Source organism: Neovison vison, chromosome 5 (genome assembly GCF_020171115.1).
Source record: "Neovison vison isolate M4711 chromosome 5, ASM_NN_V1, whole genome shotgun sequence".
In the NCBI taxonomy this organism is placed as follows: Eukaryota; Metazoa; Chordata; class Mammalia; order Carnivora; family Mustelidae; genus Neogale; species Neogale vison.
In genome coordinates, this window is record NC_058095.1 from 39,448,872 (window position 1) to 39,462,386 (window position 13,515).

General features: G+C 49.5%; 1 protein-coding gene and 1 long non-coding RNA gene across 6 annotated transcripts in view; one reads left to right on the forward strand and one right to left on the reverse strand.

Annotated features, from left to right (window-relative positions):
• The window catches only part of MSI2 (musashi RNA binding protein 2), a 381,411-nt gene extending 369,091 nt beyond the window's left edge, over window positions 1-12,320 (reverse strand). For 4 of the 5 annotated variants that reach the window (XM_044248612.1, XM_044248610.1, XM_044248613.1 and 1 more), the window contains exons 1-5: window positions 12,237-12,320; window positions 11,903-11,943; window positions 11,495-11,576; window positions 10,711-10,795; window positions 6,584-6,625 (exon numbers count right to left, since the gene is read on the reverse strand). In XM_044248612.1, the coding sequence (XP_044104547.1) occupies window positions 6,584-6,625; window positions 10,711-10,795; window positions 11,495-11,576; window positions 11,903-11,943; window positions 12,237-12,298 (312 nt within the window). In that variant the 5' untranslated portion in view covers window positions 12,299-12,320. Of the gene's footprint in view, window positions 1-6,583; window positions 6,626-10,710; window positions 10,796-11,494; window positions 11,577-11,902; window positions 12,023-12,236 lie in introns of those variants that run through there. The other variant, XM_044248611.1, reaches the window with a different exon arrangement.
• A 591-nt stretch (window positions 12,321-12,911) lies between these two features.
• Window positions 12,912-13,515, forward strand: part of LOC122906544 — a 31,865-nt gene continuing 31,261 nt past the window's right edge. Inside the window, exon 1 of the long non-coding RNA XR_006384560.1 lies at window positions 12,912-13,256. This is a non-coding gene — a long non-coding RNA (uncharacterized LOC122906544). The remainder of the gene's footprint in view (window positions 13,257-13,515) is intronic.

Here is a 13,515-nt window from a genome sequence, read left to right on the forward strand (position 1 = left end):
GTATTCAAGGCAACACGACCTGGCTCCAGCCTGCTCTCCACGCCTCCGCCCGGAGTGCCGTGCAACACACACCCTTCGCTGCCCTGGCCCGCTGACCTCTCCTAGCCCCTCACATTCCTGCCATTCTTCCCTCCTTCCTGTTCCGCAGGATCGAGGGCAAAGACCACCTCCTCCGAGAAGCTTTCTTAGCTCTTCCTTCCTCTGAAGCCCGTTTCTGCAGCTCTGCTGTGTTTTTCACATCCTCTCCTGGATCACAGGTAATACTCCCCCTCCAACCGGAAGATAAGACCCCTGAAGACAAGAACCATGTCACCTTTGCCATTTTGCATTCATTCCACCTGCATGGAGACGGATGGTACACAAAAGAGCAGCAGGAAAAGCCGAGGCTTTTTTTTTGTTTTGGTGTTTTTTTTTTTCTTTTTTGCAATTAATAAAACATGTTTGTGTCCTCGGAATTCATTGTCCAGTGGAGGCAGTAAGGCATGAACCTAAAGAACCATAAAACTCAGAACAAAGTGCCTAGCACAGTTCCTGGTGCTAAGCAGCAACTTGGTAAATAATTGCCAAGGACGGAGAACGGCCACAGAGTGCACTGGAGATTCAGCCTGTTCCCATCCCCCACCCTCACATTCACCCTACTGAGGCTTCGCACCTGTCAGCATGTCAAGTATTGGCCACTTGCCCGTTACTCATACACTGCCCCCAACCCCCGCAGAGTGAAAGCCCCAGGAGGGCAGGGACTTTGTGGTCTTATTCTCCCCACTGTCCCCAGAAGCTTGCACAGGCCCTGGCGCACAGTAGGTGCTCAAAACTGCTGAATAAATGAATGCATCCGTGCCCAGCACAGTGCCTGATGAATACATCAGAAACTTTTTGCGAGTGTATTATTTCTTATTCTTTGCTAACTTAGTATTACTGTTGTTATGATTATAGTTTGCCGTAACCAAAGAAAAAGGAAACCACTAAGGAAATCCAGAGAAAGAAGTACTACATCAAAGAGAGAGCAGAAACAGCTCTGTGGAAAAGGTAACCCAAGTCGGGCTCTGAGAGACAGGTGTGTCGTACAAGGGCCAGAGGAGAGAGGACAGCGAAGGTGGGGATACCCACGAGGGTCGCTCTTCAGAGAAGGGGGAAACGTGCAGTTTCAAGGCAGCAAAAGGCAGAAGAGTCACGAGGTAAGTTGGAAGACGAGACTCCTTGTACAGATCTTGAAAGAACCTCACAGGCTGGCTAAGAAGTTCAGATTTTGTAGGATGGGCTTGGAGGGGTTCCCGAATCCCCCCAAAAGTGGGTGCAGAGTCAGCCATTAAAAACAATTAAACAAGCTCTTATTCAATGAACACACCAGATCGAACAAAAGAAAAGAGATGATGAACTACATCCCCCTTTTGGGTTCCTGGGACTTCCGGCCAGAGAATGTTCAGGTTTTAAAAAATACGGAAGGACGGATGCTGCCTCAAGGGGCACCCAAGAGGGTCAGCTGGTTCCTCAGAGAGTCCCTCCCGCCTCCTCTCTTCTCAGAGAGGCAGAAGGGTCTCACCCACCTGCCAAAAACATCTGACACAGAACAGAGGCGCTCCGGCTTCTCGGCAGACTGACCTTCACGCTGAAAGGAAAGCATGCAAGGAAAGGCAAAAATCTCGGGAAAGGACATTTGTAGGACGAGATGCCCCTCCTCCTGAGCGAACACCTGCTGCTGACAGGGACGCAGGACAGGATGGAGCCTCGCTCCCCAACAAGAAAGCAGCTAAGCCACTAATCCCCCAGGGTCCTCACGGTTGTGGACGAGGCTGCAGACACACCACCACGTCCTCACTGGGAACCAGAAACCCACCGGCGGGACGGCTAACGGTGGCCAGTGAGGTGACAGCTGCAGATCACTCAAGATGGCACGACGCTAGAGTGACCCGACCCACGGCAGCAGGGGAAGGCCAGATGCCGAAAACTCACCCCTTGCCCGCCCTTGAGAGGCTGCCAAGGAACCATGCCCCCCAAACAGGAGGCGCGTGTGCAATCGCTCCTGCTGTGCTGCACCCAGCTGGACGGATACGTGTGTAAAGAGAACCTTCCAGGCCCCAGAGCTCATCAGTGGGTGAGATAGGAGCAGGAACCCCTGGCCCTCGCTCAGCCTTGCCGTAACTTAGCTGTGTGGTCTGCAGCTGCAAACCTCACTTCCCTGCGTGTTCAGCTGCCTCTGCCCTAAGGAGGGCGGGCTGGATTCACCTGGGGGACGGAAGTCAGCATCTGGTGATGCCCGCCCTCATCAGCCCCCTGCTCACAGGGGACTTACCTTCCAATCAGGACTTTTCTTGGGTCATTTTCCATTGTAACTTTTCTCATTCGACAAAGGTAAGTTGATACCGGGGCAGTGGGCGGTTGGCTGGCTCCTTCGCTAGAGCACGTACGTGACTCTTGATCTTGGGGTGAGGCTCAGGCCCTCCGCTGGACGCAGAGATGACTTAAAAACCATAGTAATGATAGATCATTCTATACTAATGATACCAGCAGACACCTGCTGGCAACCCCTAGTGTCAGGCTCCCAGCAAAGAGCTCTGTATTCAGGCTGAATACCACCCCATGTTGGGCACTATACCCCTGTTGTGAACGGGAAGAAACTTGAGGCACAGAGGGGCTCACATGGGGTGCCCAATGGTCACCCGGCTGCCGCTGAAGGCAACTGGAAATAGGCTGAAGAAATGAGATCTCCGTCGATCGACAGATAAAGTTCTGGGCCCTAACATGTAAGGAGGAAAATGGCCACCGGGGAGCAGAAGGCTTTGTTACCCATGAGGATAATTGGGGCAGATGGGGAATTACACCCAGACTCACCCGCGCCCTAAGAGGTTCCACAGCCTCTTGGTTTTTCCGCACGAGGAAAAGAACCCACAAGCTTGAGCAAAACTCTTGAAGGCAGCCAACGCTTCTGCCCAGAGGGACTGACAAAATGATATGACATGATTGATCCCAATCATGCCCGTTCCTCCAACAGCTTCAAATTAAGTCGTCCTTTTTAGAAGAGCACGACCACTTTAATTTTTTAAAAGACAGAGGGGAGGAAACTCTTACATATTTAACAAAATGAAATAATCATCCGGCGAAATAGGAAGACAGAGAACGGACCCATCGTCTTCTGATCAAAATGTACTTCGCTAATTAACGGCCACTAGTCTCCAAAGAGTCGCCCCTCGACTAGTTAATAAAGCCCCATTATACTTCACTTGAGATGTGAACATTTACATGGCAAAGGGGTATGAATGAACTGCAGGATTCAAAACCCTTCCTTCGGGTCGCTCATTAAAATTCTGGTCAAAACGGGTTTTTATTTATATGATACATTAAAGAATATTATGACAGTACTAATGTGAACTCTGCTCAGTGCCACGGCTTTGCTTTCGTATTAAGTTACAGTTTCTTTCCACTAGTCTTGTTTTTAACACCTCCACGAATATTTCTCTGGCGAGTGCTAGCAGAAGACGGACAGCCAGAAAGCAGAGAAATGCATTTTAACCAAAGCCCACGCTGACGTATCATTTACAAGCTCCTCACCAGCCCCCAAGGAGGGGGCGCAGTTCCCCTCACACTGGAAGCCCGACACAGCCACACATAGAAGTTTTATTGAAGGGAGATGCACAAAAAATAAATACGGCTTGACTTAAACTCCTAGACTCCCCTGCCAGCCAGGGTTTGGCCTCCAACACCAACTTCGGTCCGAAATCCCCACGGCCGGGCTCAAATTCTATTGGAAAATAACCACTGACAAGAAAGGCACTTTCTCCCCACTCGGCCCCAACTCCCAACGAGCGCACACCTCACCAATTCCCCAGCCGCTTCCCTGGAGCTGAGCAAACCCAGAGCTCTATGAAAGGGTGCCCCTCCACACGGCCAACCCGAGTCACCCCATGGGATGACATCACGGGGGCTGGGCCAATCACCCAACCAGAGACCTTCTAAGTCTGCACGCACTGTGGTTCTGCTCCTCCAAGCCTGACCACCATCCTGAGCTGCGTCTTCTGCCCGAACGGACAAGTGACACCACTGGATCCTGCCACAGGATAGCACACTAGGCGGGGGGCTGGGTCTGGAGCTAGGCTGCCCACACCCCACTTCTCAGCCCGAGTGTGCCTCGGTTTTCTCATCTATAAATTGGACATAATCCTAGTGCCCACTTACCCGGACACAGGGGAAGACTGGGTGAGTTGATATATATAAGAAGCCTACAACAGTGCCTGGCACATAGCACCATTATGATCACTAGACCTCTCTTGGCCATTGGTATGAGAGCCTAACAAAATTCATGGTAAAAAACAGCGGGTAATGCATATGGTACTACCACGCACAGGTCCTTTTTTTTTTTTCCTTTTAAGCACTTTACTTGTATTAATTTATTTAATCTGCACAAAAACTTGGTAAGATGGGGTATATGAAATTCCAAAAAAAAAAAAAAACAAACGATCTGCCCACATCCACACAGCGAATGAGGGGCAGAGCCAGGATCTGAACCCAAGCTGTGGTGCTTGAATACAACAATAAGGATGATTAAACCAATGGAAATTAATGGTAGCAGCAATAATGAGGAGGGATGGGTTCCTCACCCCGCCCTGGGCTCTTGCACTCTTCACAGCAACCTTGCGAGGGGTACTCCCATCGCTCGTGTTTTACCGAGGAGCAAAGAGGCCAGGAGAGGCGGTTTGCTCAGTGTCTCGGGACCTGAGATGCAGATGCAGATAACAGATAGGAAAGTCCTTGGGAAAGAGTGCCATAAAAAGCAAGGTATTGTTATGCAACCTCTAGAACTCCACAGAAAGATGTCCTTCCCCAGCTGGTATAATATTTGCTCACATCTAAAAGTCTGACAATCCACCTAAAACATCCCAGACTCCAGGGTGGAGTGGGGGGAGGTGCACACTTCGACAAGTCCGAGAAATAGTCTGTCTCGTTTTCAAGTTGAATGCATCACTGAGAAACCAAATGCCAGAGTATGTTAAAATGAAATATAGCCTTCCTGGTTTAAAAAAAAAAAAAAAAAAAGTGGCGGAGAGTGAGGGGTGGGCAGCAAGCGGGAAGAGAAAACAGGTCAAACCCATGGGTTGACCGAGTCAGGGATTTTTCCAGTTTCCCTTTAGGGTAATCTGATCCTAGTTCTGGGTGATCAAATGACTAACCTGGAAATTTGAAGATTCACACTTATGGAAGAAACAGCAATTCTTCCAAACCCAGGAAATACTGCTAATTCTGGAAAGCCTCTGAAATGTCAAGGATCACACACAGTTTGAAAAGCAACCTTTACGCAGTTAACAGTCCCAAAGTTTGTGCTCAGTACAGAAATAATGTAACCTCTTTGGTTCATTGATTCCTATGATTGGCTTAATCATTAGGGGGGAAAAAATGCCTTAAGAAAGTATTTCTGCTCTATTTACTTAAGAGATTTGTGTTTCCTTCGAAAGAAAAGGAAAAGAGAAATTACATGGGGCGGGCGGGGGGGGGGCGGGGAGGAAGGATGGATCACATGGTAGGCTCCAGACATGAAATTCTCAAAATTCATCCACAAGAGCCAACTTTTTCTTCATTAAAGTGCTTCATTCCTCCCTTTGCACAATTAAAAGTTTCCACCTGTGGGAGACTATGCTTGAAGAAATACAGGGACTCTGCAAAAGCAACAGCACTTTCCCCTTTATGACCTGTAATCGGAAGCTTCACCTTTTCCCCTCTTCCCTAAGGGAATGCCAAGGCCACAGGCTACAGAAAAAGTGTCCCTCTCCATATTACACAGGGAAGAAAAAAATCATTAAAACGTGCGATTTTAACATGTCAAGCCCATAAATTTCACCTTTGGTTCCAGGTAGCTCTGTTCTCATACTCAGAGCTGGCAAGCTCAGCAAAAACTGTGTTAGCCACACACTTGTGAAAAAGTGAAGGCCGATCTCAATCCTCCAGGCAAATCTCGTAGCACCACTCCTCCAAGGTTATAACAGACTCAGAACTTCTCTCCCAGGCCCCAGCACTTGCATACAGAGGCAGCACAGATGGTCTCAAACGTGGCCTGATTGATCCCACCAACCTGAAACCAAGACTTCCGCTGCCGCCTCTGTCCGATTCAGGGCTTCATGGGCCTACGAAGTTGTTTTTCCAAGAAAAGTCAGGCTGTGTACTCAAACTCTACTCCTCTCCATAAACTCCAAGTTGTAAGGGCCTTCAAAGAGAACCCTCCAAAAGACAGTCACAGGGAAAATAATTAGGGTCCAAGTTCTCCCGATAGGATCTTGGCAATGCTTAAAAAATAAATAGAACATTTGCATAAATATTGCAACAGACGGAGCTCTGTCCTGCCATCAAGGATCAGGCTTGCCCCTGCCCCCTGTTGGAGGCTCAGAACCCACCTCGGGAGAGCTAAATTGCAGACGCACGCAGTTATCTCGTGGAGCTCCTGGCCTGGCCTGGACTCTCAACAGCCATGTGCTGACACCCTAAAGAAACCTGAAGGCTCCAGGTTTCAACACTTCATTGCCAGTACTCTGTTTGAAATTCGAAATCCTTGGCAACCATCTCTGAGGGCTAAAATCCTATTACTGACTCTCCTACTTACCTTGGGTTGCGCCCGACGAGGAAATGCAACTTTAGGGTCAATCTGGAGAGGGAAATGGGAAAGGAAGAGTCAATTCCAGTATTTGGAGGCGAGGAAGAAAAAAAATCATGATTAATCACCTAATTATTAATCACTCATTTCTCAGGCTTATAACCCAGCTTTGAGTAACTTCTCAGGCAACTCAAAAGTTCCTTAAACTTTGATCCAAACTTTACTCATCCCTTCCGCAATGTAATAAATAAAGCCAGCCTCTTTGAAACATCCTACCATGTATTTCAATGTGCAATGGTCTTAATAAATCAGATTTCACATGTCCTTATCTAAGCAAAGGCTTCTCTTCCAGATACTTCTCTTCCAGATACTTCTCTTCCAGTGTTCCAGAACACTGAATGGAACTGATATCTAATTTGCAGTACATGAGTAAGAGAAAAGATGGGGACATCATCCCTGAAAAAAAATCATAACCTGAAAAATTAAACATAAGAATTTTTTTCAGAGGCTCCTGGGTGGCTCAGTGGGTTAAAGCCTCTGCCTTTGGCTCAGGTCATGATCCCAGGGTCCTGGGATCGAGCCCCGCATCGGGCCCTCTGCTCAGCTGGGAGCCTGCTTCCTCCCCTCTCTCTGCCTACTTGTGATCTCAGTCAAATAAACAAATAAAATCTTTAAAATTTAAAAAAAAAAATTGTTTTCAGCAATCAGTAGCTGATAGGAGATCTTCCCCCCGAGGATAACTAAACAAGGCAGTGGAAAAGGGGATTCAAAAAAATTTTTTAAATCATCAACATCTAAAAACTCCCCACAGACATCCAACACGAGGCTCAGCTTGAGTTCATTCATTCGTGTTGCCAAAAGTACAGTCACCTGAGTTAGCCAAAAAGCTCATTCTGTAGTTAGATCACAAGAGGAAGCAGGTATCAAAAGCTACGGAGCCTAACCCAGTTCTTAAAAAAATAATAATAATAATAATACAAGAAAAGAAAACACATAAGCCAAAGCCACCTAGATTTTAAAAATCACAGGGGGTAGAATTCTATGAGCAACCTAAACCCAAATTATAAAAGGAAGGCCATCAAGGGGAGAGGGTTAAAAAAAAAATTACTGAAAAAAAGAAGTCAGAACCTACTGTAACAATTAGGGTATTCTTTCTACCCCAACCCCAATCAGAATGGAAAAACATCCTCCACCCCAGATCAGACACTCAGCAGAACACATGATTCTCAAAAGGGGAATGGCTTTAAAACACAAAACAATTCCCACGGAGGCATTTGAATCTAATAGGCTGATCCGAGGTGGAGGAAGTTGCTGGACAGAAAATATGGGGAGGGAAAGAATTTTTAAAATCCCCATTATTGGTTTTCATTAGACTTCTAAATGTCACAAATTTGGGGGTAAAACTCAACACAGAATATTGTTACCAGTTATTTATTCATAGGCTCCAGCTTTCAGAGTATATGATCTTCCCCCTTTTAAAATGTAAACTTGAACCTTGTTTTCAGTTCTGCCATGGGGCAGCAAAGAGTAAGGCTTTGGGACGAAGCACAGAGCAGGGGCAAAGCACACCAGAGTGTTCCTGAGCCCAGACCTCCATCCCTTAGGACACCCCAGCTGGTAAAACAAACAAAGATTTACCACTTTTACTAAGGTGGTTTAAAGACCTAATAAAAGTCCACAGCATGGTTTTGTTGATTTGGGTTTTTTGTCTGTTTGTTTTTTTAACCTTCAAACATTACCTGAGAAATGAGGGATTACTTTTCAAAAACTAAAATAGACAAAAATCTCTGATCTAGGAAACTACCCTCTCAATCAGGATTAACATTACCGCATCTACAGGTGTGTTCAGCACTGAGTAGAGCTGTCTACGAGAGAGATACAACAGGTGTGGATTTTCCATTCTGTTGACCAAACGTAAGACAGGTGTGTCTTTTTATAAACACGCCCCCAGACTACGGCTTTTGAGCTGACCAGCACACAATTGCGGGTAAGAGGTCACCTTGTTCGTGGAGTAAAAAGTGAGGGACACAGTCGGGAGAGAGACCAGGAGCTGGAGGGGAGGGACAGGAAGACCTGAAGACAGCAGGACACTCAAAAAATAACTAAAATTACGAAACTCAAAGCCAATTCAGAATTCCTGGATGGCGGGTTTGTGACAGCAGTGTGTCAGACCACCAGGCGTGTTTATCGTAGTGCAAAGTTTACACGCTGCAATCTCTAAAGGAGAGGCCAGGTCAAGGTAAGTATGGCAAATCCCAACCTTTTGCACATCCCTGTCAACTATTTTTTTTTAAACAAACAAAAAAGAAAGCTACCAAAAATTAAAACATTAGTTAGTTAGGTACAGCTCTACTTACTGTAGCTACAAATCCTCTAGGAAAAGACTAGGGTACTATTTTGGATGTGAATGGCCGTTACCTAAACAAAGCTTTTAAGGTAACGGTAAACAAGATCCTCGTTTCCATGTCAATAAACCAACCGCTTCTGCCTCCTGCACTGAACGTTGAAACAAAGTCAAAATCTAGGTTATACTAAATAATAGCGACCAAAACATATCCACAAACAATTACAGAGGGACAAACCACACGTTTTGCACCTGACACTGAGGGCTATGACCCACCAGGCACCATAGAAACCACATACTATTTCTCCTACCCAGGGTGGGAGACGGAGTGAATAATAAATTCCTGAATTTGCCTTGAAATATTTTCCTCTTTAATTTTGTTCGCTTTTTGAAACGTCTGACCAAGAAGTCAAGGGGAAGAAAAAATTCTTTAGACATCCATTATCACCCTACAAATGACTGTTCCTAAAATTAAATTATCTAACAGCGTAAAAAGGCTGGGCTGCCAGCTATGACCAATCCAGCACAATTCATAAAGCAACTTAAAAAGTGTCTGGGGTCCTCTCTTGGGGGCCAGGAACATGCACGTGACCTCTGATGAGAGAAAGAGGCTTAATTTACAAAATGTATCCACCTGCACCAAAGGTGGCCAGGTTTCTTGCCCTTTTCCCCCTTCCTCTCAATGTTAAAGTCAAAGGGGCTTGAAGAGCACCCTATTCCACTCCTATATTTTACAGAAAAGGAAACTGAGGGCCCAAGGCAGGTAACAAATTGCCCAAGTTCATAAAGGGCAGTCGGGACTAGAACCTGGTCTGCCTTGCCCCACCACCTACCCCCAGTCCCAAGCAGCCCAGCACTGGATCCCAATGTCACCTCCGGGGCCCTGTTTTGAGGGATGTATAAAAACCAGGGGGAGATTCTCACAGGCATAAAGGGAAGGGGGAAAGCCACAAAGCCAACACAAGCGTCTAAATAAAACACTAGGAGCCGTCTGCCACCCCCCCATGGTTGTACTAAGATCTCTTCCCTTCTTCTCTAAGCTCTACCTCAGGTCTTTCGCTTCCCCACACACGTCTCTGAAAGCTTCTAATCCTGTAAAAGTACCCACACTCAAAATAAAGGATCTGAGGGAAAAAAGCAAAACCAAATCACTTGGAAACCCAAGGCCTTATCAGCGTTAGATTTCACTCCATCTGGAGTCACCCCCTGGGCGCCCCGCTTGGCTCTGGGAGGTCTCCTTCCCCTCTCAAGCCGCATTCCGAATCCGAGGTGCCCCAGGAGGAACCTGTTGCCTGGGCCTGTGATTAGTGCCCCCCCCCTTGCCTTCCTGCCGGCCCCCGTCTCTGTCTCTGTCTCTCTCTCTGTCTCTCTCTCTCTCTGTCTCTCTCTCTCTCGGCTGGCCACGAAGCGGGCTGTGCCTTCTAAAAGCCAATGCCCACAGCCACAGTTGGTAACGCGTGCTGTGCTCGGCTGACAAAGAAAAGTTGCCTTGGCTCTGTCGTGCAGTTTCTTTGCATGGTCCCTGGGCCGGCGAGATGCCTCTCCCCGAGCGGACCCATCCCCCAGGCCCGCGATCGGCAGCATCTGGAGCTGCAGTGGGACAGGCTCTGCACAGAAAACCCCAACCCCAGCCATCGCAGCAAACTTCAGAGCCAACTCGCCAGCCCTGCTCATCACTACCCGGTTCTCAGCACAGAAGCAAAAGAAAGCACGGTCCCTTTAAATGGGGCTGTCAATGCCCAGATGGGTCCTGAACAGGGGCGAACCACAACAACGAAGGAAAGCAACCTACCGTCTTGGAATCTAACTCATGGTGGGGCTGACCTAATACTTTATCTACACTTGCTGGGTCTGCGAACGTGACGAAACCGAAGCCTCTGAAATGAGACAAAGAGGGAGAAAAACAAACAAGAAAATGTGACACCATTGAAAGCAACAAGGAGTGAGCCCTCCTGCAGAATGGAGAGCCAAAGTTGCCCCCTCGCACCCTGGCTGCCCTCCCCCCAAGACCCCTCCCACCTCGCAAGAAAACCCATCAAGGTTAACCGGGGAAGCGGAACGGGGGCAGGGCGGTGGAGGTAACTTGGAAAATGCTGGTGTCTCCACTCTTTCGCCACCTCAGTCTCCTCTCCTCCTCCCCTTCCCTTTCTTAACGCTTTGTTTTATTCCGAAGAAAACCCGGCGCTCAGAAGCGATTCATCCAGCTTTCTAAAAGGGGCTGAAGAGTTTAGGGAGCTGGGAGTGTGGGAAAAGCATACATTAAAAGAAAAAAAAAAAAAAACTATGCAGAAAGTGAATGAAGCTGAATGTCATTTTAAACCGGAGGAAAAGAAGCGACGGGAAAAGGACTTAAAGCAGAGAGATGGGCATCTCTGTATCCAGAGTTCAGCCCCAATTAACAATAACCTTTCGGGTTATGGGGGCGGGGGTGGGGGGTGGAATAGAGAGACGTTCGAAACCAGCCACATGCCTGAGCCCCATTCTAAATCCGCTTAGCTACTTCCGAAGACACCTCCAAAAATAACACTTAAACTTTGTTCTAAAATAAAGACAAAATCCAGAAGGGAGTGGTTTACCTGGAGCGTTTCGTAGTGGGATCTCTCATGACCATACATTCTCTAATTTCTCCAAATTTGCTAAAATAGTCTCTAAGGCTATCTGTAGAGAGAGAAAGAGAGAGATGGGGGGGGAGGAGAGAAGGTGTGGAAAAAAAAAAAGCAATGCAAATTTTGATCAAGGACAAAAACCAAAAGTAGTTTTCTGTTGTTATTCTGTTTTGTTTTTGCATTTTTTGCACACGCGGGGGAAATTCGGCAACAGAGGTCGCGTAGAGGGCTCGGAAAGGATTTGCTATTTAAAAAAATAACCTTGCACAGGAGAAGTGGGGAGCCAATGGCGGGGGGGGGCTCCTACACCGGGATAACAAAGAGCAATAAAGAAGCCAAGAAGGGGGGGACCCAGACGTCCCCCCCTCCCTCCCTTACCTGGTGAGGTCTGCCAGCTCAGTCCACCGATAAACATTTTACTAGAGGGAGAAAACATAACAGAAGTGAGCACCGATGTCAGATCGGCCATTTTGACGTGTAACTTACAAAAGCTAAAAGGAAAGCGGGGGGGAGCGAGCGAGCGAGAGCCGGGAGGTGGGGTGGGGGAGAAGGTGACGGCGAAATGCAATCCAAAGGTGTGTAACTTCCACGGGGGGGGCGCGCGGGAGGGGCGGGGGGGCGCGGGAGATGCCCGGCTCCGCGCACCGCCGTCCCCGCCGCTGCAAGGAGAGCGAGCCCGAGGCGGCGCGGTGGGCAGCGGCTGGAAACTTACCCGGGGTCGTGCTGGGAGTCGTTGGCGCTGCCCGAGGTGCCTTGGCTCCCATTTGCCTCCATATCTGAGCCCCCCCGCCCCCCCACCCCCAAAAATCCGAGCCCCACAGCGATCGGAGCGGAGCGGCGGCCGGCTCCGAGCCCCGAGATCTCCCGCTCCCTCCTCCCCCTCCTCCTCCCCCCCGCCCGGGCTCCTCCGAATCTCTCTGCGAGCGGCGGAGCCGGGGCAGCGGCGAGAGCCGTCACACGTGGGCTCGGCTTAGCTCAGCCCCGCTGCTCGCACACCCCCCCCCGTCCCCGCCCCCCCCCCTCCCGGCCCATCCCCACCTCTCCCCCTCCTCCTCCCCACCCCCATCTCCTCCTCCTCCTCCCCCTCCTTCCCAGCGCACGTGGGGCGGAGTTCTAGAACGTCGTGTAACCAATGCCGGTGACGTCACGCACCCCGGTGCGGCCCCCGCCTGCCCGCGCGCGCACACACACTCGGGCCCCCCGCGGCCGGACCCACGGGGGCGGTGCGCGAACCCCGCGGCCGGAGGGGGCCCCGCCTCTAGGCGGGCCAGGCGCCGGCAGAGGGGGAGCGCACCCCGACTTCCCTGGATCACATGGGCTGCGGGGGGCGGGTGGATCGGGGGAGGGGGAGGCGCGGGGAGCTCGCCGCCGCTCCTCGCTCGGGCAGGGGAGAAGACGCCCCCCACCCCCTCTAGTTCGGCCTCTCCATTCAAGTTCGCCGGCCCCGGCCGCCGGGATCCGGGGATGGCACCAGCCGCCCGCCCAGCTCTGCGCCCTTTTTTTCCAGCCGCCGCGCAGAAATTTAGGTCAAGGACGTCGGGATCAAACCCAAACCCTGGCGCTCCTCGGCGGGCCCCGAGACCCCCCAGGATCGGGGAGCTTCAGGATTGCGGAGACCTTCCCGCACAAACAGCAGCCACAAGTTTTATTTTCCTTTGGCGCTGGAAGTTCTCTCTGGCTCTCGCTCCACACCGGCACGTCTTGCGCCGCTCCCCGCCCTTCCCCGGCAGAGGTACGAATCCGTGCCGGGGAAAGGTTATTTTGGAACTTTGAGAAACTGACGCGATTCCAGGGGTGAGAAAGTGCCGAAGAAAGGGTTTCCGCGTTAATCGTACAGAGTTTAAAAAATATAATAAAATAGGTTTATAGGGGTCAAGGTCAAATGATTGGGGTTCAAAGTAAATTTTTGTATATAGTGAGAAATAGTTTTGAAGCATCTCTGGGATGGCTGGGAAGGGTGGTTGTTTTCAGGAAACCCCTCTCCAACCGGT